The 23,028-nt window shown below is 43.6% G+C and overlaps 1 protein-coding gene across 7 annotated transcripts in view; it reads left to right on the plus strand.

Annotated features, from left to right (window-relative positions):
- Positions 1-21,620, plus strand: part of dyrk1aa (dual-specificity tyrosine-(Y)-phosphorylation regulated kinase 1A, a) — a 57,466-nt gene extending 35,846 nt beyond the window's left edge. For 5 of the 7 annotated variants that reach the window (XM_029690959.1, XM_029690963.1, XM_029690960.1 and 2 more), the window contains 10 exons: positions 9,349-9,545; positions 10,296-10,415; positions 10,754-10,942; positions 11,407-11,554; positions 13,669-13,955; positions 16,120-16,266; positions 16,661-16,801; positions 17,018-17,321; positions 17,627-17,751; positions 17,969-21,620. In XM_029690959.1, coding sequence (XP_029546819.1) covers positions 9,349-9,545; positions 10,296-10,415; positions 10,754-10,942; positions 11,407-11,554; positions 13,669-13,955; positions 16,120-16,266; positions 16,661-16,801; positions 17,018-17,321; positions 17,627-17,751; positions 17,969-18,571 — 2,261 coding nt within the window. In that variant the 3' untranslated portion in view covers positions 18,572-21,620. Of the gene's footprint in view, positions 1-9,348; positions 9,546-10,295; positions 10,416-10,753; positions 10,943-11,406; positions 11,555-13,668; positions 13,956-16,119; positions 16,267-16,660; positions 16,802-17,017; positions 17,322-17,443; positions 17,529-17,626; positions 17,752-17,968 lie in introns of those variants that run through there. The other 2 variants (XM_029690965.1, XM_029690962.1) reach the window with 2 other exon arrangements.
- The last annotated feature ends 1,408 nt before the right edge of the window (positions 21,621-23,028 follow it).

The raw sequence follows: 23,028 nt of genomic DNA on the forward strand, positions 1-23,028 counted from the left end.
TTTAGTGCCTTATTGCAAACAGGATGCATGTTTTTGAGTATTGTTATTCTGTACAGGCTTCATCCTCAGTTTTGTCTTATCACAGCCATTAAACTCGAACTGTTTTAAAGTCATCATTTGCCTCATATTGAAATCCCTGAGCAGGTTTCCTTCCTAGGAAGGACACCTGTATCTTTGTAGTGACTGGGTGTATTGGTACACAATCTAAAGTGTTATTAATAACTTCACCATGCTCAAAGGGAAATTCAGTGTCTGCCTTTTTTACCCATCTACCAATAGGTGCCCTTCTTTGCGAGGCATTGGCTGGTCTTTGTAGTTGAATATATATTTGAAATTCACTGCTCAACTGAGGGACCTTACAAATATCTATCTGTATGTGTGGGGTACAGAGATGAGGTAGTCATTCAAAAATCACAGTCAAGTCATATAGAAACAAATGTGCCAAAGCAATTAACTTTTTGTCCTGAATACAAAGTGTATTCTGAGTATCACTCTCCATATTTTCAAGCATAGTGGTGGCTGCATCATGTTATGGGTATGCGGAGAGGACCGATGTTCCCTCTAAGCTGCACGTGGGCGTGCAGTAGCCCAGAGACGGGACTGCCGTGCAGAGCGCAGAAGAAATATCAGCCCACAAAGAGAAGGATGAGATTGAACTTCACTCAACTTTCTACAGTTTTCCCTGTTAGTTAACACTATCAACGTTTCCCTTTACTTTGGAAATTGTGATCGAATCAATGCAATATTAGCCACTTTCAATGCAACATACAGAAACAAAATGAACTATGCAAGAGATTGTTGTAGGCAGAACGTATCAGAGTAAGATTCTATTGTGCATGACTCAGCCCGTACTCTACATAGACCCGTGGGGCATAACCAATCAGAGCTGCAGTAGGCCTATATTCCAATAGACCATTGGCATATATGGATGAACTGGACTGTGTTTACAGCTGTGGTCGTGACTAGTTTCGCTTGTCTTGAGATCAACAGAAAGAGCTGCATGTAGCCACGTGTGCACATTGTGTTCATATCCTTTGCTAGTTAATGAGTTATTGGCCCAGTTATAGATAATTTGTAGTCAGACATATGGGAGTGATTGCTTCCTACAAGACCACAAAACGTTTACTTTTATAGACACCTTTGAAAAGCCAGTCCGGCAAAGAGCTTTTTTTCTTTCTTTCTTAAAGGGGCAATGTTGTATTTTGAGACATGCTTGAATAGCCAATAGGCAGAGGGTAGCATAATTTGTCTGATTCTCTGTAATAATGGTATGGGAACAATAAAGCATTTTATTTTGTAAAGTGGTTTCTTGCATCAAACATTTTCAGTCACCTCCTTGTCTGAAGGACTGGGCCACTCAAGGACATTCATGTTTTCTTTTTTAGGAGATTGATTTCCTCTTCTAGCTTAGTTCACACTAATATTTGAGGTCACTTAGAAATGTCTTTGTTTTTAAGGACACGCCTTAGATATTGCCACTATTCCCACCTCACCGTAACTGAGCTGATGTTACAGGTAAATGCCAACCATGCTGCAATGGTTGGAAAATGCCAAAGCGCCAGATATTACAATCCGAAATTGCCAACTAATGTGTGTTTCACAATAGCGCTGGCTTAACGCTAGCCAAAAATAGAGCCCTCAAGTCTAACTGTTTTAGTTAGTTGTAGCGACATAAGGAGCTCTGCAAAGCCGGCTTGCCAGAGTAAATGAAACATATTTGAGTAGGCTTACTACTCCTTGGCATTGATTAGCTAATGGTGTGACAGAACAGCACTGCTCATCATTATTTTGGTGGCTGCAGGTAGCCTAGAGGTTAGAGGTGGACCAGTAGTGGAAAAGTTGCTGTTTCAAACCCCGGGTAGAGCTGGCACAATTATTGGATAATCGTGCAACTAAGAATTATGCACAATAATCGTGAACCCAAAAATATTTGTCATCGCTTTAATACCTTAATTTTAGGAGAAGGGACAATTCAACTTTTTATTCAAGCAGTTTACCCAATAGCAGTTAGTTTTAAATGAAGTAGGTAAAATTGCTAATCATTTTACGAGCAGAACGGCACAGTTAGGAGGAAAAGCTTAATTTCCAAAAGTTCCAAGCGGTCAAAACCATTCGTTTTTGCGACGTGGGTGTCACCAAAGCGGTGTTGTATTCATTATGTATGTCGTAGCAAATTTTCAAAGATGCATTACACTTTATTTTATTTTTTTGTAAAAATTACAATTATGACAACTGTGCAATTTGCATAACAATTCATCGTTGTCCAAAATTCCACAATCATCCCAGCCATGACATCAGGCCTGGTGTAAACAAGTGGGAATTGATCTGGCACTTAAAGGACAAAAGTATCTACAAAAAAGGATAAAAATGTATTATCATATTGAAGGCAAAATGCGTAAATAATGTACAAATAAATAAATCCATAAATTCGTTGATGAACAGACACCAGGTTTGACTCTTAGGCTAAGTTTGTTTGTGTAATTATGAAACTCCTCCTGTGATTGATGAATCAATTAAAACTGCTGTAGTTTCAATTGACCTCTGGTGGACTATAGCTCAACTCCACTTTAGTTGCCACTGAACTTCGGCCCAGTTTTGAGGGAGAAGAAGACATGGCCTCACCTTTTCCGCTTTTCAGAGTGTTTTTTGCTAGATTACACCTGCCTGTCAAGAAAAAATTGGAATGCCAGTTTACTGTAAAAGCAATCGTAAATGTGCTGCCTCAGCCCGGTTGGATTTCCCAACAGCATACTCATGCTGTCTAGTAGAATCAACCAAGCGAGCTTTAAATTGTGCATTAATGTATTTTGCTGAGATTGTATTGAAGCTGTCCAAAATGCTCCCCCAGAAATACAGTAGTGTATATTGATTCTCTATTAAAAGGAACAATAGCCTAGACTAAAAGTTAATAGGAAAGTATTTCAACTGTGTATTCACCATGACTGTCTCTTTTTATTATTAAATGTTTTAATGCTGTTATTCATGATGTGTTGTCAGAAGGAAATACATTGTGTTCTGGGATTATAAACTTAACTCAAGATTTTGTTTTCTAAATATAATTTCATTCTGATTACCAAATTCATAATATCAGGCAAAAAAGATTCAGAATATGTCACTCTTGCCCATCACGGTTGTGGTACTCGGCTCTACTCCCTTATCTTAGGTTGGACGTTTGCTAGAGCTCTGTTCTTGGAGACACTGGCTCCAGGTTCTAAACTGCTACATTAATTTCATCCAGCAAATAATGTGTTAAAAAAAAGCTTGGAAATTTGACAGTGATTTTTCCATTTCTTGTTTATTACTTGTTTTCCTATTGGACAATAGATCGGAGCTCTGCCCTAGCAACAAAAGTAGGGTATTTGCATACCGTCTTCTGATTGGGCAAGCCGGAGAAAGCACAAGCCAATCACACAGTTTCTTCTTGGTGGTAGGCTATGCTAATTAGGTACTGTTGCTGGGGTTCAGAAGGCTGGTTACTCTCTGTGATTCTGCTGCATTGTGTTGCCTGGTGAGAGACGTTGATAAATGAGTACTTAATGATCTGCAGAATTCCCACTCACTGCAGACAGACTGAGATTTCAAAATAGAACTGAGAAGATTCGATTACAGGGCTATAGGCTTGCTTTCACTGCTGAGTTGAATCAGTCAAGTAAAACAACTGATGCAACTGGAATGTCTGCTAATATCTGTCTTAACTACTTATTTTTCACCTTATTCCTATTACATTTTTGATTGCCAAATACATGTGTACATGCCATATAATTATATTTTACATGTGATCAGACATGAGATCTTACTGTGTGTGAATGCTTTCAGTAGACATCATTTGGAAAAGTGTTCAGTCAAAGCACCAATATTTTTGGGGAGAACTTGCCGAACCTCAGAAGTCCTTAAAAGTAATCTGTGAATTAATGACAAAATAGGCTACATCTTTTTAGCTGGCTTTGATCATATTAAAAATGTAATCTTGTGATATACACTGAGTGTACAAAACATTAGGAACGCCTGCTCTTTCCATGAGATTGCCCAGGTGAAAGCTATGATCCCTTATTGATGTAATTTCTTAAATCTACTTTAATCAGTGTTGATGAAGGGGAGGAGACGGGTTAAAGAATGATTTTTAAGCCTTGAGACAACTGAGACATGGATGGTGTATGTGTGCCATTCAGAGGGTGAATGGGCAAGACAAAAGATTGAAGTGCCTTTGAATGGGGTATGGTAGTAGGTGCCAGGCGCACTGGTTTGTGTCAAGAACCGCAACGTTAAGGGGTTTTTCACGCTCAACAGTTTCCCGTGTCTATCAAGAATGGTCCACCACCCAAAGGACATCCAGCTAACTTGAGAAGCATTGGCGTCAACATGGGCCACCATTCCTGTGGAACGCTTTTGACACCTTGTGTTCTTAATGTTTTGTATGCTCAGTGTATATGTGTAATGTAATTCTACTCGTAACTCAAGCCTGTATTTAAAGCTATATTTCTTAGTCAACCCAGCAGCAGAGCCCCGCTGTCCCAGAGATCGACACAATTGTTGTAAGCATTTTTGAAAGCTATAGGTGTATTGTTAATTTAAATGACCATTACACAAAATAAAGTATCCCAGATTGTGCCTTCAATGACTGCTAAATAACACTAAATAAAGGACAAATTTGAGGCAGAAAGTAGTTGGAGCACTCAACAAAAAAAACAGAGGTCGATTTATTTTAGCTCACTTCAAATCAAATGTTATTTGTGACATGCGCCGAATACAACACCTTACCGTGAAATGCTTACTTACAAGCCCTTAACCAACAATGCAGTTCAAGAAATAGATCTAAGAAAATATTTACTAAATAAGCTACTGTAAAAATTAACACAAAATTACTTAACAATAATGAGGCTATATACAGGGGGTACTGGTACCGAGTCAATGTGCGCGGTTACAGGTTAGTCAAGGTAATTTGTACATGAAGGTAAGGGTAAAGTGACTATGCATAAATAATAAACAAAGAGTAGCAGCAGTGTAAAAACAAAGGGGGGGACAATGTAAATAGTCCGGGTGGCCGTTTGATTAATTGTTCAGCAGTTATGGCTTGGGGGTGGAAGCTGTTAAGGAGCCTTTTGGACCTAGACTTGGCTCTCCGGTACCGCTTGCCGTGCGGTAGCAGAGAGAACTATTGCTTGGGTGACTGGAGTCTTTTGACAATTTTTTGGGGGCCTTCCTCTAACACCGCCTAGAAAATAGGTACTGGATGGAAGGAAGCTTGGCCCAGTGATGTATTGGGCCGTACACACTACCATAGGCTACATAATATCTGCATGACTCGCCACCTTCTCATGGTAGATTTGCAGACAATGGTTTAGTATTACAGCAGTTTAGTGCCTGTTCATGTCAATCAAAGTGAAATATTTTCTGGATATTACAGTGATGGATCTATGGTTTGATAATGATTTTAACCGTATCATGAATATTTGTGCAATATGCTTTCTGAGTAATGACTACACCTCACGCAATCAAGTAGCTTTCCAACAGAATAGTGCTTGGTGTGAACATCGCTTCATATTACCCCAACCACATTGTTAACTTTTTTGTGTGTAAGCAAATAGAAAAATGCTAACTAGCGATAATGCTAACAATTAGCATGGATGCTAGCTGCTCATTTTTAGGCCACGCCTAACACAGTCATTGATTGTACTCTTCAATTATATAATTTTTAAGGTCCCTCTACACACAAAAAAGTTAATGTGGTTGGGGTAATATGAAGCAATGTTCACACCAAGCACTATTCTGTTGGAAAGCTACTTAATTGCGTGAGATGTGATTTGATTTTGTAGTCCTTAGTCAAAGCATATTGCCTACTTGATAAAAGCATGACCTTTTTTAAATCTACTTTCTCTTTGAAACGCTGCCTCGATCTTTCATTTTGAGTGTTTTGGCAGTTCTTTTAAGTTCCTTGACTACAGCAACAGGGAAACTGAACAGTAATTGCAGCAGCAGGGATTAGAAAAATATAATCCAGAGTGATGCGTTGAAAGATGACGTTACCCAGGGATTTAAGGGGAAAGGTGATGACGTTACCCAGGGATTTAAGGGGAAAGGAGATGACGTTACCCAGGGATTTAAGGGGAAAGGAGATGACGTTACCCAGGGATTTAAGGGGAAAGGAGATGACGTTACCCAGGGATTTAAGGGGAAAGGTGATGACGTTACCCAGGGATTTAAGGGGAAAGGAGATGACGTTACCCAGGGATTTAAGGGGAAAGGAGATGACGTTACCCAGGGATTTAAGGGGAAAGGTGATGACGTTACCCAGGGATTTAAGGGGAAAGGAGATGACGTTACCCAGGGATTTAAGGGGAAAGGAGATGACGTTACCCAGGGATTTAAGGGGAAAGGAGATGACGTTACCCAGGGATTTAAGGGGAAAGGGGATGACGTTACCCAGGGATTTAAGGGGAAAGGAGATGACGTTACCCAGGGATTTAAGGGGAAAGGAGATGACGTTACCCAGGGATTTAAGGGGAAAGGTGATGACGTTACCCAGGGATTTAAGGGGAAAGGAGATGACGTTACCCAGGGATTTAAGGGGAAAGGTGATGACGTTACCCAGGGATTTAAGGGGAAAGGAGATGACGTTACCCAGGGATTTAAGGGGAAAGGTGATGACGTTACCCAGGGATTTAAGGGGAAAGGTGATGACGTTACCCAGGGATTTAAGGGGAAAGGAGATGACGTTACCCAGGGATTTAAGGGGAAAGGAGATGACGTTACCCAGGGATTTAAGGGGAAAGGAGATGACGTTACCCAGGGATTTAAGGGGAAAGGAGATGACGTTACCCAGGGATTTAAGGGGAAAGGTGATGACGTTACCCAGGGATTTAAGCGGAAAAGAGATGACGTTACCCAGGGATTTAAGGGGAAAGGAGATGACGTTACCCAGGGATTTAAGGGGAAAGGAGATGACGTTACCCAGGGATTTAAGGGGAATGACGTTACCCAGGGATTTAAGGGGAAAGGTGATGACGTTACCCAGGGATTTAAGGGGAAAGCTGATGACGTTACCCAGGGATTTAAGGGGAAAGGTGATGACGTTACCCAGGGATTTAAGGGGAAAGGTGATGACGTTACCCAGGGATTTAAGGGGAAAGGTGATGACGTTACCCAGGGATTTAAGGGGAAAGGAGATGACGTTACCCAGGGATTTAAGGGGAAAGGTGATGACGTTACCCAGGGATTTAAGGGGAAAGCTGATGACGTTACCCAGGGATTTAAGGGGAAAGGAGATGACGTTACCCAGGGATTTAAGGGGAAAGGTGATGACGTTACCCAGGGATTTAAGGGGAAAGCTGATGACGTTACCCAGGGATTTAAGGGGAAAGGTGATGACGTTACCCAGGGATTTAAGGGGAAAGGTGATGACGTTACCCAGGGATTTAAGGGGAAAGGTGATGACGTTACCCAGGGATTTAAGGGGAAAGGAGATGACGTTACCCAGGGATTTAAGGGGAAAGGTGATGACGTTACCCAGGGATTTAAGGGGAAAGCTGATGACGTTACCCAGGGATTTAAGGGGAAAGGAGATGACGTTACCCAGGGATTTAAGGGGAAAGGAGATGACGTTACCCAGGGATTTAAGGGGAAAGGAGATGACGTTACCCAGGGATTTAAGGGGAAAGGAGATGACGTTACCCAGGGATTTAAGGGGAAAGGTAATGACGTTACCCAGGGATTTAAGGGGAAAGGAGATGACGTTACCCAGGGATTTAAGGGGAAAGGTGATGTCCGATTGCTGTTTATAGCATCAGACAGCAGCTCGTTGTGTTCGCTTTTTGCTTCTCTCTCTCTCTCTCTCTCGCTCTCTCTCTCTCTCTCTCGCTCTCTCGCTCTCTCTCAGCTACGCTGCCAGAGCAGCTTTTGGGAATGAGTTGTGTGTGGTGACGCAGCGGTTTCCCAGCCCTCAGTGTGATGAGGTGGTGGAGGGGAAGAGTAGGTAAAAGGCAGGCAGGTCTGAGTTCGGCTGATGCTCCCATCTTGATGCTGAGTCACTAGCCAGCAGACGACTCAGACTGAGAGGGTCCACTCACTGAGAGCCTCCACAGCCCCCCCCCCATCCCTCTTCTTTGATTTAACCAAGCATGATCAAAGGTTACCCCCTCCTCCTCTGGTAAAACTGACTAAAAAAGCTTAATGCACAAACCTTTCCACATGAGCCCTAGCTATGTTTTAATTTCGCTGTGTAACTGACTGCTAATCATTCCATTGACTTTTTGCTGGCAAATCTCTCCAGCTATTTGAGAGACCATCTGGAGTGTTAGTGAGAGCAACCTTGTGACAAAAGCATGGCTGTGTGGGCTGTGTCCTCTGGGTCCCTCCTGTTTGGGATGGAACCTGATCTGAGGGCGATGGAGAAAAGACTCCAGCGAGTCGCGCAGTGCTGTAGGACACATTAGACTCTCGTCATCATCATGTGCTGCTGCTTTTTTGTGATCTGATTTCATCCTGCATGCCACTGGCCAAGGAGCAACTCTCTGTGCAACAGGACAGAGAATGTCACAGTTTATCTTTACAAAGCAACTCGGGTCCATTTACTGTGATTTGAAGTTTGTGTGGTGTCTGGGTATGTTAGCTTTTGAAATTAAATCCTATCTTTCGAATATTTAGAATATTTCCTGGAATATATAGTTTCCTTCAAAGGTCTCATATGCCATGAGTCCAGATGAGACTTAAGATGCCGTAGAAAACTTAAACTCTGCCATTATTCATTCACAGTTCATTGACATTTTAAATGCAATGGCAATGGTCAGCTAGCTATTTGGGACGTTGTACTTTTTTGCCCTGGAGCACTTTGCTTCAGAATTTCTTTAATCAGCTTTGGGGCTTTTGTAATAGTTTCCCCAATCAATTATTCACTTAATATCTGGTGAACAAGGCATGCTTTTTTTTCTTCTTTTTTCTGGCCATCATGCAGGGATGTGATGAAGTAGTGTGCGGGTATTACATCATCTCCCTGCCATGGTCCTTTTTGTAGTTTTTTTTTCTTCTTGTCGGTAGGTTTATGGTGATGCTTGTTTTCATGTATACATTTTGGGTCGTGTAGGATGCTGTCTTCCGAAATGGCTACAACTTTCTGAGAAATGGGAAGTCTGTTGATGGTAGCCAATGGAATAATCACTGGTAAAAGAATGATGGAAAAATACTTGCTCTAGTATACAAACACTGATTATTCCAAACACAATTACATCATTTCTTAAGTTGCATTATTTATTTAAAGGAACACTGTTGCAAGGGTTCACACTGAGATTACTGAGGATGGGGCCTTGTGAGAACCTATCGAATGTGTGTCAATCAGAAGGTGTCCCTCTCTTTCAGGAGGAGAGACTTCAGCATGCAAACCTTCATCTGTCCGGCTTGCCCCCTCGTTTTCGTTCCACGCTGCTGGGCTTCAGATGGCTGCTCCCATGCCCCATTCGCACCAGCAGTACAGTGAGCGGCACCAGCAGACAACTGACCCGTCTGTGCCGGCTCTGCCCTACAGCGAGCAGGCGCAGCAGTCTATCGCCAGCCAGGTACGCTAGCTACAACTAGACACAAACACACGGTCATTCACACGTACAATTACATGCACACTGATGCACACAATCATACTGACACACATAAGCATGCACTCATACTCACACACATTGACATAAATACACACACAAACCAAAAACATCCTCTCGCCCACAAAGTGGTGCTAACCCCAAGCCCTGTGGCCTGTGCCTGCCTTACACAACACCGCTTGCGGTCGGCCTTTCTGTTCCTAGCAAAGGGCACTTCTCAAAATGTATTCCGACCCTGCGTGAGGGGTTATTCTTACTGTACAGGGAACATCACGGCCTGCGTGTCCAGGACAGTGGACTAATAATAAACAGTGTGATTTTCCACTTGATTTTATTACTGACGACAGTTACCAAAATAAGCTGCGGGGGGGCTGTCAAACAAGCCCATGACCTCGGTGTACAGTGGCTGCTGCCCACGTGTGTGGGTCTCTATCAGTCTCTCATCAAAGCTCAAATGTAGGTCCACACCACTGAGTTCCCTACGTGATAGTTTAGTCTTACTGTATATTGCCCCCATGTGTGTCAATCCTCCCACTTCAGTATGGTGAACAAATGACATCATGAATAGGAACATTTGCCACATAAAAACAGATGCACTTGATGGTAGCTGAAGACGGGTGATCTAATGAATCGTTTTGATGAGATAGACAAGGTGAGTGTGTCTGTGTGTTTCTGAAAAGGTGATGTTCTCTGTGTTTGGTGCGTCTGTGTTTTAAGGTGACCCCTGATGTTGTCATGTTACAGAGGCGCATGCCCCAGTGCTTTCGCGACCCGTCCTCGGCTCCCCTGAGGAAGCTCTCTATTGACCTGATCAAAACCTACAAATGCATCAATGAGGTAAGTTCCACCACTCTCCCTCCGCCACACACTGCACCTGTACCTGGAACTCTGGTCGCTCGGGGGGGGGGCACACAAAAGGATGGATCACTACTCAGAATTGTTGTGATTTCATAACATTTTCGTGGACAACACAACTGGCAGGCCTGAAGAAGGTAGAATCAGGCCTGCACTGAGCCACTTAAATATTTGAATGAAATAGTTACAAGATCCAATGCAATCTCCAACTTATACTGCACAGTGTTGGTTAGGGCCTACCTTTTTTAGCAACCACCTCCCAGGCTCAGTGTGCCACCTACCTGATGGGTAATCTAGTAGGAACACTTTTTTGTCGGCAGGTATACTATGCAAAAAAGAAGCGGAGACACCAACAGGGCCAGGGCGACGACTCCAGTCACAAAAAGGAGAGGAAGGTCTTCAATGATGGCTACGATGACGACAACTACGACTACATCGTCAAGAACGGGGAGAAATGGATGGACCGCTACGAGATCGACTCCTTGATAGGCAAAGGCTCGTTTGGACAGGTGAGTCTCATGATGAAATGTATTGTCAACCACCAGTGGAGCAGTTTCCATTTTGCAGAAGCTCACCTGGTATTGTTTCACCCACCACCACACCAGGTCTTTAATGGGCTAGACATGTTCATTAAGATTGACATGACATTTTATTTGTCACATGCTTCGTAAACAACCGGTGTAGACTAACAGTGAAATGCTTAATCATATGTTTGATTTAAAAAACGATACATGAGGGTTTAACCATACCTCCACACTGTGTGAGCCTATCTGCTGAGTCAGCAGAAGTGTGTGTGTGTGTGTGTGTGTGTGTGTGTGTGTGTGTGTGTGTGTGTGTGTGTGTGTGTGTGTGTGTGTGAGAGACTGAAGAGGCTTTGATAAATCAGAACCCCACCCCCCTTGTTCAGTGCACGCATTTCTGCCCGGCTCATTGTGTTTACGATGATTTGTGTTTGGCTTCCCTCTCTCTCCAGGTTGTAAAAGCATATGACCGTGTTGAGCAGGAGTGGGTGGCAATTAAGATCATCAAGAACAAGAAGGCTTTTCTAAATCAAGCCCAGATTGAAGTGCGGCTCCTCGAGCTCATGAACAAACATGACACGGAGATGAAGTACTACATAGGTGAGGCCGGATTCCCCTTCTTTCTATACACCTTTCTCTCTCCCTCTTCTCTCGTTCATGCATTATTTACCTCCAGCTAAGAGATCATATTCATTAGGTGGTCAGGGCTCTAAATAAAAAATAAAAATCATTGGTAGCACTGATGCTACCAAAGTATTCAGACCCCTTAACTTTTTCCACATTTTGTTACGTAAACAGCCTTATTCTAAAATTGATGAATGTTTTTTACCCCTCATCAATCTACACACAATATCAATGAAGGCAAAGCAAAAACAGGTTTTTATACATTTTTGCAAATTGATTAAAAAAAACTATCACATTTACTTAAGTATTCAGACCCTTTACTCAGTACTTAGTTGAAACACCTTTGGCAGCGATTACAGCCTCGAGTCTTCTTGGGTATGACGCTACAAGCTTGGCACACCTGTATTTGGGGAGTTTCTCACATTCTTCCCTGCAGATCCTCTCAAGCTCTGTCAGGTTGGATGGGGAGCGTCGCTGCACAGCTATTTTCAGGTCTCTAGAGATGTTAGATCGGGTTCAAGTCCGGGCTCTGGATGGGCCACTCAAGGACATTCAGAGACTTGTCCTGCAGCCACTCCTGCGTTGTCCTTGCTGTGTGCTTAGGATCGTTGTCCTGTTGGAAGGTGAACCTTTGCCCCAGTCTTAGGTCCTGAGTGCTCTGGAGCAGGTTTTCGTCAAGGATCTCTCTGTACTTTGCTCCATTCATCTTTCCCTCGAGCTTGACTAGTCTCCCAGTCCTTGGCGCTGAAAAACATTCCGACAGCATGATGCTGCCACCACCATGCTTCACCGTAGGGATGGTGCCAGGTTTCCTCCAGACGTGATGCTTGGCATTCAGGCCAAAAAGTTCAATCTTGGTTTCATCAGACCAGAGAATCTTGTTTCTCATGGTCTGAGAGTCTTTTAGGTGCCTTTGGCAAACTCCAAGCGAGCTGCCATGTGCCTTTTATGGAGGAGCGGCTTCCGTCTGGCCACTCTACCATAAAGGCCTGATTTGGTGGAGTGCTGCAGAGATGGTTGTCCTTCTGGAAGTTTTTCCTATCTTCACAGTGGAACTCTGGAGCTCTGTCAGCATGACCATCCGGTTCTTGGTCACCTCCCTGCCGAGGCCCAATTGCTCAGTTTGGCCGGGTGGCCAGCTCTAGGAAGAGTCTTGGTGGTTCTAAACTTTTTCCATTTGCGAATGATAGAGGCCACTGTGTTCTTAGGGACCTTCAATGCTGCAGAAATGTTTTGGTACCCTTCCCCAGATCTGTGCCTCGACACAATCCTGTCTCGGAGCTCTGTGGACAATTCCCTAGACCTCATGGCTTGGTTTTTGCTCTGACATGCACTGTCAACTGTGGGACCTTATATAGACAGGTGTGTGCCTTTCCAAATCATGTCCCCATCAATTGAATTTACCACAGGTGGACTCCAAGTTGTAGAAACATCTCGAAGATGATCAATGGAAACTGGATGCACCTGAGATTAGTTTCGAGTCTAATAGCAAAGGGTCTGAATAATTATGTAAATTAGATATTTCTGTTTTTTATTTGTAATAAATTTGCTAGAAAATGTTTTAAACCTGTTTTTGCTTTTTCATTATGGAGTTTGTGTGTAGATTGACGAGGGGGAAAAATCCTTAAATCTATTTTAGAATAAGAATTACATAAAACATGGAAAAACTCAAGGGGTCTGAATAATTTACGAATGCACTGTACATACACTTGACCTCTGTTCAACTTTGTGATGGAGTATTTACCATAGAAATACCAGAAAGACCCCAAAGCATCTCGATGTCAGTGCGCCATCTACTTGATAGACACATTGGGGCATTTTTCGGGGGTGAAACCCCATTTGAAAATGTGTTTTGCTCCAGGATGAGGCTTAATCTGTGTCTGGGAAACAGGCTAGTCAATGACATTAGCTAGTCAATGACAAGAGTATCCAATTGCCATGTGTATGTTTAACATCACTAGTATTTCGTGCAAATCCACCTCACCAACACATGCACATTAGTCTTTTTTTCCTCTTCTCTCGCTCTCTCTTTCTTTCTCTTTTTCTCTCCTTTCTCATATCTCCCTCTCTCTCTCCCCCTCTCCCTCCAGTTCACCTTAAGCGCCACTTCATGTTTCGGAGCCACCTGTGCTTGGTGTTTGAGATGCTCTCCTACAACCTGTACGACCTGCTGCGGAACACCAACTTCCGCGGCGTCTCGCTCAACCTCACACGCAAGTTTGCCCAGCAGATGTGCACGGCTCTATTGTTCCTGGCCACCCCCGAGCTCAGCATCATCCACTGTGACCTGAAGCCCGAGAACATCCTATTGTGCAACCCCAAGAGGAGCGCCATCAAGATCGTGGACTTTGGCAGCTCCTGCCAGCTGGGACAGAGGGTGGGTAAATGAGGATGTTGTTTTTTCTTGGTTTATGTGGTGAATTTTAGATCTGACAGGCCAGAAAAAGTATTGGATCGAACTGTTGTGACTAGGGATGCACGATATATCGGTGAACATATCGGAATCGTCTGATATTAGCTAAAAATGCCAACGTCGGGTATCGGCCCGATGTCTAGTTTAACCCTGATGTGCAAAACCGATGTCAAAGCTGACGTGCATACCTGTATAACGTAGGTACATGACGTAATGACGCCACGTAAAATGTTGCGCTACACGTGCAACACAGCATTCCAAACCTAGCCCACAATGTATGCTGTGTAGATCGAGCAGTCAACAAGTCATTTGAAAGAGTAAGACCATTTCAGCGAGACAACTCAGACGAAATCCATTAACGGCAAAATAATGGAATTCAACCGTTCTCTGTCATGGGTGATGTTGGCTTTCGCCGACTGGTCGAGCACCGGTACACATGTTGCCCTACCGGAGTACGCATACTATGGAACACCGTTTGTGTCTTTGCGTGCCAAAAAAGATACACTTGACCACGAGTCAAATAACACTATTTGACGAGTCAAATAACAGTTCTATTATAGAATGTTGTGTGTTCTGAATTTGCAGATGCAAGCCAAGTGCCACCACTACTATCAGTAGCCCTGTCAAAGTCTGTAAAGTCAAAAAAGTCTGTAAACAAGCAAACACCGTCCACGAATGAAGTGTTTACACTACCGCGTTGGTAATAAAGCATTATTTGTTCGACCGCAACTTCTGGAGCTTTTTCCCAAAGCTAACGTTATAAGCAGCCAGCTAGCATCATCTGGCTAGTGAGTCTCGACCGGACTGGGTTATGTGTTGTGAAGCTAGCCACAATAAGGATTAGGCACAATAGTGGAATTTGTGGTTTGCCTTCAAAATAAAAGTGCCTCTTTGAAAGTGATGCAGAAGGTTACAATTGGTGGAATCATGCCATATTTAGTCTAGATAATGTTAAACAAGGTTGGAATGTGAAGCAATGAAATGGGGTATCAGTCTACTCTGTGACACCCACAGAACACAACTGTGAAGAGTTTACGCAAATGTTAGCAAATCTTATTGCGTGACTGAAATCATCTCCCCAGTCAGCCTATTGTGTGTATTGATTTATTTTTTATTTTTATAACAACATTCCAACCTCGTTTAGCATGATCTATTCAATTATGGCATAATTCTACTATTTGTATTAATTTGCATTACTGTCAATGACATACTTTTATTTTAATAAAAGGCTAACCTAGCTATGTTGTTAGCTAGCTAACTATAGCTACTGAAACAGGTTGTTGTTTTGCTATGTTTTTGGGGAAGAATATTGTTTGCATCCATGAGCTAGCTAGCTTATTTTTATGACCAGCACTGTAGGTGCGCGAGACAATTTTACCAGCATCATAGCATACGTATCGATGAATCGTTGTGACATATGAAATACGAGTGATGTGTGAGAGTAACCTTTATTTAACTAAGAAAGTCAGCTAAGAACAAATTCTTATTTACAATGACGGCCTACCCCGGCCAAACCCAGACGACGCGGGGCAAATTGTGTGCCGCCCTATGGGACTCCCAATCACGGCCGGATGTGATACAGCCTGGATTCGAACCAGGGACTGTAGTGACGCCTCTTGCACTGAGATGCAGTGCTTTAGACCGCAGCGTCCATGTGTGTGTGATAACTATTTAACTGTACTAGAATGCTTAAAAGGCCGCTAAATGTTTTAATATCCGTATCAGGTTTTTTTGTCAAGGAAAATATCGGATATAGGAATCTACCAAAAATGTCATATCGGTGCATCACTAGTTGTGACCCACTATGGATTCTGTATTTCATGGATTCATTTATTATTGGATAGATGGATTGGTAGAGTATGGTGTGGAAAGAAAAGAAACAAATGTTTTTCATTCATATTTGTGTGAAAAAGGTTGCACATTACATGGCCTACCCTACACATATGATGACATAAGTACCAAATTGTAGCAACCCGTTATCCTCTTCTAACCTTGAGGGAACAACCACTGTAGCTAACAAACTTTATTTCTGCTGAAAACCTGCCGTCTGTCTTCTTTTTACTTGACCTACAGAAGGAGGACATAAATGCCATGTCCTAACAGCCGTGACCTCTTTCTTTCCACTCAGATCTACCAGTACATCCAGAGTCGGTTCTACCGATCCCCAGAGGTGTTGCTGGGCATGCCTTACGACCTGGCCATTGACATGTGGTCCCTGGGCTGCATCCTGGTGGAGATGCACACCGGAGAGCCCCTCTTTAGTGGGGCCAATGAGGTAGGACTTATGGGATGAAATGATGCAGTCATTATTTGGGATGATATAATTTGTCAGATTATGCTGTCCTATGACATTATTGTGCTCATGCGAGATTTTCAGTTTTTGCCTTCATGAAGATGGCAGGCATAGGGAGTGAGAACCTTATAATGACCAACAGAGGGAGCTGTGGTGCTTTTAAACTTTTTAGTAGTAGACATGACTCAACTTTTCACCTATTTGAGTTGTTTTATTTTTTATATAAATGTTATGTTATTTCTATGTTTTATCAATATTTGTATATTTAAAAAAAGATCAAGGTTTTTAAACTCTGAGGAACAGGCAATTTAAAACTCCGTTACAGTGCCGAAGAGGGTAAGATGTTGTTCTCAATTATGTCTTCCTGATTTTTCAGATTGATCAAATGAACAAAATAGTGGAAGTGCTGGGCGTCCCTCCCAATTACATATTGGACCAGGCCCCCAAGGCCAGGAAGTTCTTCGAGAAGATGTCTGACAGTACGTGGGGTGCAAAGAAGACCAAAGATGGCAAAAGGGTGTGTTCAACAAATCACTCTGTCAATTATGTTGTGATGTCATAACTCTCCTTTGCAATAGTATGTATCCTCCTAAAGTTTCTTCTGTCTGTGTGTGTGTGTGTGTGTGTGTGTGTGTGTGTGTGTGTGTGTGTGTGTGTGTGTGTGTGTGTGTGTGTGTGTGTGTGTGTGTGTGTGTGTGTGTGTGTGTGTGTGTGTGCGCGTGCGCGCGCACAGTATAAGCCGCCGGGTACGCGGAAGCTGCACAGCATCCTGGGTGTGGAGGCGGGGGGTCCTGGGGGGCGGCGGGCAGGCGAGTCTGGCCACGCTGTAGCCGACTACTTGAAGTTCAAGGACCTAATCCTGCGGATGCTGGACTACGACCCCAAGAGCCGCATCCAGCCCTACTACGCTCTGCAGCACAGCTTCTTCAAGAAGACGGCGGATGAGGGGACCAATACGAGCAGCAGTGTGTCCACCAGCCCAGCGCTGGAGCAGTCCCAGTCCTCGGGAACCACCTCCAGCACCTCCTCCAGCTCAGGTAGGGAGACCACTGCAGCCGCGACGCTGTGGGTGTTCACTTTGAAGCTTTAGCATGATGTTAGACCTGTGTGTCTGTCCAATCCTGGGGGAACCCCAGGGTGTTCACTTTGTTTGTTCTAGCCCAGCACACTGGGAATCCCTCAGGAATGGATTTCAAACCCTGGATCAGACATGATGAAATGATAGCAATGAACTAAAAGCTCAGGTACAGTAGTGCAACGCCATCAGGCAGAATGGAACTGTCTCAAAAGTTCAACATTAAAATTGAATGTCAACCTGCTTCTGTTTGTCTCTTTCCTGCAGGAGGGTCATCTGGCACAAGCACCAGTGGGCGGGCGCGCTCGGACCCCACGCATCAGCTTCGGCACAGCGGAGGTCACTTCAGCGCCTCCGTGCAGGTCATGGACTGCGAAAATCTCTGCCCACAGGCAAGTCACACAAACACACACACACTATTGCTCCTGGCCAACTTAGTCTATAACCCAGGTTGACAACCTTTACATCAACTCCCATTTGAGCTAGATGAGCCCCATAGCCACAGGGGAAGTCTTGGGTTCTCTAAACATATGTGTGTTTATTCAGAGTTAAATGACCTCTTATCAGTTGTTTGAATAACTAACTGACTGTGTTGCTGTTGTGCGTTAGGCGAGGCAGCCGTTCCCTCCCCCCGTGGGCTGGGCTGGTGGCGAAGGGGTGCAGACTGTGACGGTGGAGACCCATCCCGTCCAGGAGACCACCTTCCACGTGCCTCCCCAGGCACCCAAAGCCATCCACCCTTTGGCCCCCGGCAACATCTCCTCCACCCACCACCACCATCACCACGGACACCATCACCATGGACACCATCACCCTCATGGACAGCAGGGCCTGCCAGCACGGCCCCGGCCCCGCCTCTACCGCTCCCCCACCAACAGCGCCTCCACGGAGAACTCCATGGAGGTGGTGCATGGCCACCTGTCCATGACCTCCCTGTCTTCCTCCGCCTCCTCCTCCTCCACATCTTCCTCCTCCACCGGGGCCCAGGGCAACCAGGCCTACCAGTTGCGCCCGCTCCCCACCAACGCAGCCTTGGACTTTGGTAGTAATGGGAGCATGACCATGGGACTGGGTGCCTTCTCCAACCCCAGACAAGAGACTGGAATGGCGGGCCACCCCACCTACCCCATGGGCATGAGACAGGGCATAGACAGGGAGGAGTCGCCCATGGCGGGAGTCTGTGTACAGCAGAGTTCTGTCGCCAGTTCATGACTAAACTGAGAATGTTTTTTTTTCTTTCTATTTGTATTTTTTTAGGTGGTGGTTTTTTCAACAAAAAAGTGCATAGAGATCAAAAAGCTGCTTAAAATTAGAGGGGCGATTATCACTGACCTGCTACCACAGTGCAGAGCTCACCATCTCTCCAACTACTCTTCCCCATGCCACCCTTGGGTTTCTCTATTCACTTTGGTTTTCAAATGGGATTTTTGGATCTACCATTTTCAGTGTTCACAGGGAATTACAGATTTTTACTACAAACTGTCTCGCATAGCATACTTCACAACAGTACTGAAACACCCATACATTTCACATTCACCTCTCACTTGACTGCATGGTTTGCATTATTCCTTGTTATTGTCAGCTGAGAGCTTAGAAGTATGTGGTTAGAAAATTACGTGGCCCTCTTTTGCCAACGGCTATTTAGTAAAGAAATTGCTACAGTACCATAACACTTCCAGCAACTTCTATCCACACATTTGCCTTTTTTCCCCTGTCTTCGGCAAGAATTATTTTTGCTTTTGTACTTTTTGTTCTCATTTGAATTTCTCTGTTCTGTTGTGCAATTCCACCTGTGAGTTGTGAGACCTGTAGAGTTGCAGAGGAATGAAGCATTATGCAGGGAGGTTCCGTCTCGCTGGGTTTGTCTGTGTCACTCTTTCTCTGTTTGAGATTGGTGCCGATGCGAACTGTGGGCCGGCGCTCTAGCCGAGGTCAGCACGTGTGCAGCTGGGCAGCAGAGAGCGGGGAGGCCCCAGAGCAGTGAAGGTGGGCCCTGACCAGGTCCACACTGAAGAGATCTACTGAGGAGCAGCAGCCAGGGCCGGTCCTGCCCAAAACTAAAGTACAGATGTCTGGGCAGTAGCAGTTTTTTGAGATAACCCTTTGGCCTTATGATTTTTTTGACTCTGAAATGAGGGTGGGGGAAAGAAGCTGGACATTATCGTTTAAATGAGAAAATAGCTTTCCTGTATTTTTGAAGTATGGATAAAAACAAAAAAAATTGCAAAAAAATTTAAATAGGAAGAAAAGGTGTTTTTGAGAATGCTAATTTAAGAGGCCTTTAACTAAAATGTATGACTTGCGAGGCCCAGTGATTGCAGGGCCTTGCAAGTTCACAGTAGTGTTTTTGCAAGATGGATGGAATTAGCTACGACTGTGTCCCTTCCTGCTTTTTACTTGCTTTTCTTTGCTTTGTTTCTTCAGCATGTGGTTCCTCCAACAGAGCTTCTGCACAAATGTCTTCGGTTCTTCTTGAAAATGAAAACATGCAGAATTTTATGTGACTGATTTTTTTTGTCTCACAATTATGCTGTGAATTTTACAAAGATTTATTTTCCCTTTTGATAATTTATTGTACCAAAGCTGTTTTTTATAGCACATAGATGTCTGTAACAAATAATGTAGCAGTTCTGCACTTTGACACAAGGTGTATCAAGACCTTTTTTAAATGTCAGTAAAAATGGCTGTATCTATTGCTTTAGCAAAACTGGAACTGTTGTTGAACTCAATACATTTACTGTTAGCTGTATCCTCGACAGAATTGGTTGTAAGGTTCTCAAAAAAAGACAAAAACACAAAAACAAATCTCTCATTGGTATAACTTTTTTTCCCGTTATCAAGGACTTGAGGGACAATAGATGCCAACGCTGGTTGCTACTCTGCGGGTTCCGGAGTATCAGTATGGTGGCTATGAGTCGAGGCAAGTCCTCGTATTCATGAGTCGAGAGGAAAAAAATGTTAATAACAGTGCATTAATCCTTCAATTTGTGACCTGGGTTTCAGAGGCTGTTTCAAACATGCCTATCTATCTGGGTAAAGCTGCCTTAAAATGACTTTTGGCAGTCTTCACGGCAGTGGCTAAAATGGTACTGCTCCCCCCCCCCCCCCCCCCCCCAATTTTGAAGCAACCCTATTTGACCTAGCTAGCAGAGGCACTGTACACATCCACATGTTTAGATGGTTTTGAAGATGGGGTACTGCTCTAAATTAGCTCAAATTCACGTGTTTGACTGAAGCTCTCACCATGGGTGTTAAATCCAAAAGGAAACTAGTAGGGATGGATGGAGTGAGAAGTGAGCCCTGTCTGCTGGAGCGTCATACTCCAGTCTCCTCGTGTGATGCCAGAGGATACGAGAGAACTGGCCAACGTTTTGTACCAGTTGCAAATGGAAAGGGGCGGCAACAGCTAGAGGAAAGGTGTCCATGACAACACAGGCTTCAGGTGTTTACTTTTCAACCCCATTTTAATAGTTGAAATAGAATTTATGTATATATTTATATTTTTTTAATAAAGGAAGTTTAGAACTCACTACTTTTTTCCTAATGGTATTTTGAGTACATTTAAGTCAATGTGGAGACCATGCAGTGGAAGTTATTCTGTGATATTAGTCAATGGGTAACAGTGCTTCCAGGCCAAAGTAGTTGACAATGCCAGTACAAATGCAAAACTTGTAGGGTTTAAATTTTAACAGGACAATAGATATGCATACCTTAAATATTATAGACAGGGTATAGTGTGTGGGTGTATGTCTACGAACCTGAATGACAGCTGTGTTTTAATATATAACAAATACATAAGAAATGATGTACGTATTACAGGAACTAATTTAAGTTGCATTAAAATTGGCATAAGCTTCAACCGTGGGTCCATTTGAAGTCAGGCTACTGACACGTGTGTGAAAGCCATGATCGTCACCATATAACCAGTCAACAAACATCCAACGTTTACTCCCAAGTGTTCAGTATAATTTCTGCTCTGCTCCCTGTTTCATTCAAATAAAAGCTTTGTCCTACTTGCCACCCTTTATTTTCTGTCCCCCAGTCTGGTTTTGAGTGATTGACAACATAGTTTGGTTACAGGACATCTGACATGCACTGTTAAGATTAAACGGCATGGGGAAAGTACCTGTGTCCACAGATTGTAAGATCTAGTCAATACTTGCTGTGTATATGATGTTACAAAAAGATACAAAATGGACAAGCCCTTTGTATTATATTCAAGCGGTCTTATGTATGATATAAAAAAGTTCATTAACTTGTACTGAGTCTGTTCTTTTTGTTTCCTTTTCACTGGGTAACAGGACTAACAGTCAATCACAGTAGACCTGTCTGGAATGCCAACCCAAGCATTTTAACTAGTCTAGTTCCCATCATGACAATTTTATGCTTCAGTAATGAATGCAATATTAAAAAGACCCAAATCCAAGTATGGTATGTCCAAATGTGAAAGTATCAAAAATGTAAGCTCAACGAAGTCACTTAGATGATTTTGAACATATGCGAAAGATGCTAACATCAGTCCCATGACTTGCATGGGATATGTGCCACAAATGCTAAAACATTAGCATGTGGAAACTGCGCCAGGGAAACTATTACTTAGTTGGTTACAGCGAGCAAATACGACCATCACTATCAATCATAGTTAACAAGTTTTTAATGTTATTCCGCCATTGCCACACATACCACAATACAGAAACTAAACCAAAGCATGGATTGCTATCCCTTTTGACACATAATGACGTTGAACGTGTGTTAACCGTGTTAACCAATGATGTGTATATAAAGCATTGGTGTTAACCCTTCACCCCACTTGGTCCTTTGATTGTTATGAAGGGATTTCCATCCTTAAACATGTAGAAAAGTCACAATGGCATTGAAGAACCAAGTAAAACAGAATGTTTAGACACTGCAGAAAGTGGGAATCATGTATTTGAATCATGTATTTGGTGTAATGATTAAGGTGTGGAAGACAGCAGGATTGTACTGGTGTTAGAAGTGGGATAGCGCTACTGTAAGGCCATCGGAGGTGTGCCCAGGTGTTATTGACTTGAGGTAGTTACGTGTGGGAAGGAAAGGGGTAGTGTAGCATCAGAAATCTCATCAACACCAAAGATCTCATCAACCGGTTCAGACCTTGGTGTTGGCCTAATGGTCAAGGTGTTGGACTGAGGGACTTGTTTGGTCTACCCCCTGAACTCTGCTCCGGACAAGATAAGCCCGCTTTTAGGATAACACACTACCACTGACGTGGCCCGCTACCAAGGACTGTGGGCTTTCCTTCTCCGTGGCTGACGTAAAACGTTTAAGCGTGTTAACCCTTGCAAGGCTGCCGGCCCAGACAGCATCCCTAGCCACGTCCTCAGAGCATGTGCAGACCAGCTGGCTGGACAGTTTACGGACATATTCAATCTCTCCCTATCCCAGTCTGCTGTCCCCACTTGCTTCAAGATGTCCACCATTGTTCCTGTATCCAACAAAGCAAAGGCAACTGAACTAAATGACTACTGCCCCGTAGCACCCATTTCTGTCATCATAAAGTGCTTTGAGAGGCTAGAAAGGATCACCTCTACCTTACCTGCCACCCTATACCCTTCAATTTACTTACCGCCCCAATAGATCCACAGACAATAAAATCGCCATCACACTGCACACTACCCTATACAATCTGG

The sequence above is a fragment of the Salmo trutta genome, chromosome 15, assembly GCF_901001165.1.
Source record: "Salmo trutta chromosome 15, fSalTru1.1, whole genome shotgun sequence".
Lineage (NCBI taxonomy): Eukaryota > Metazoa > Chordata > Actinopteri > Salmoniformes > Salmonidae > Salmo > Salmo trutta.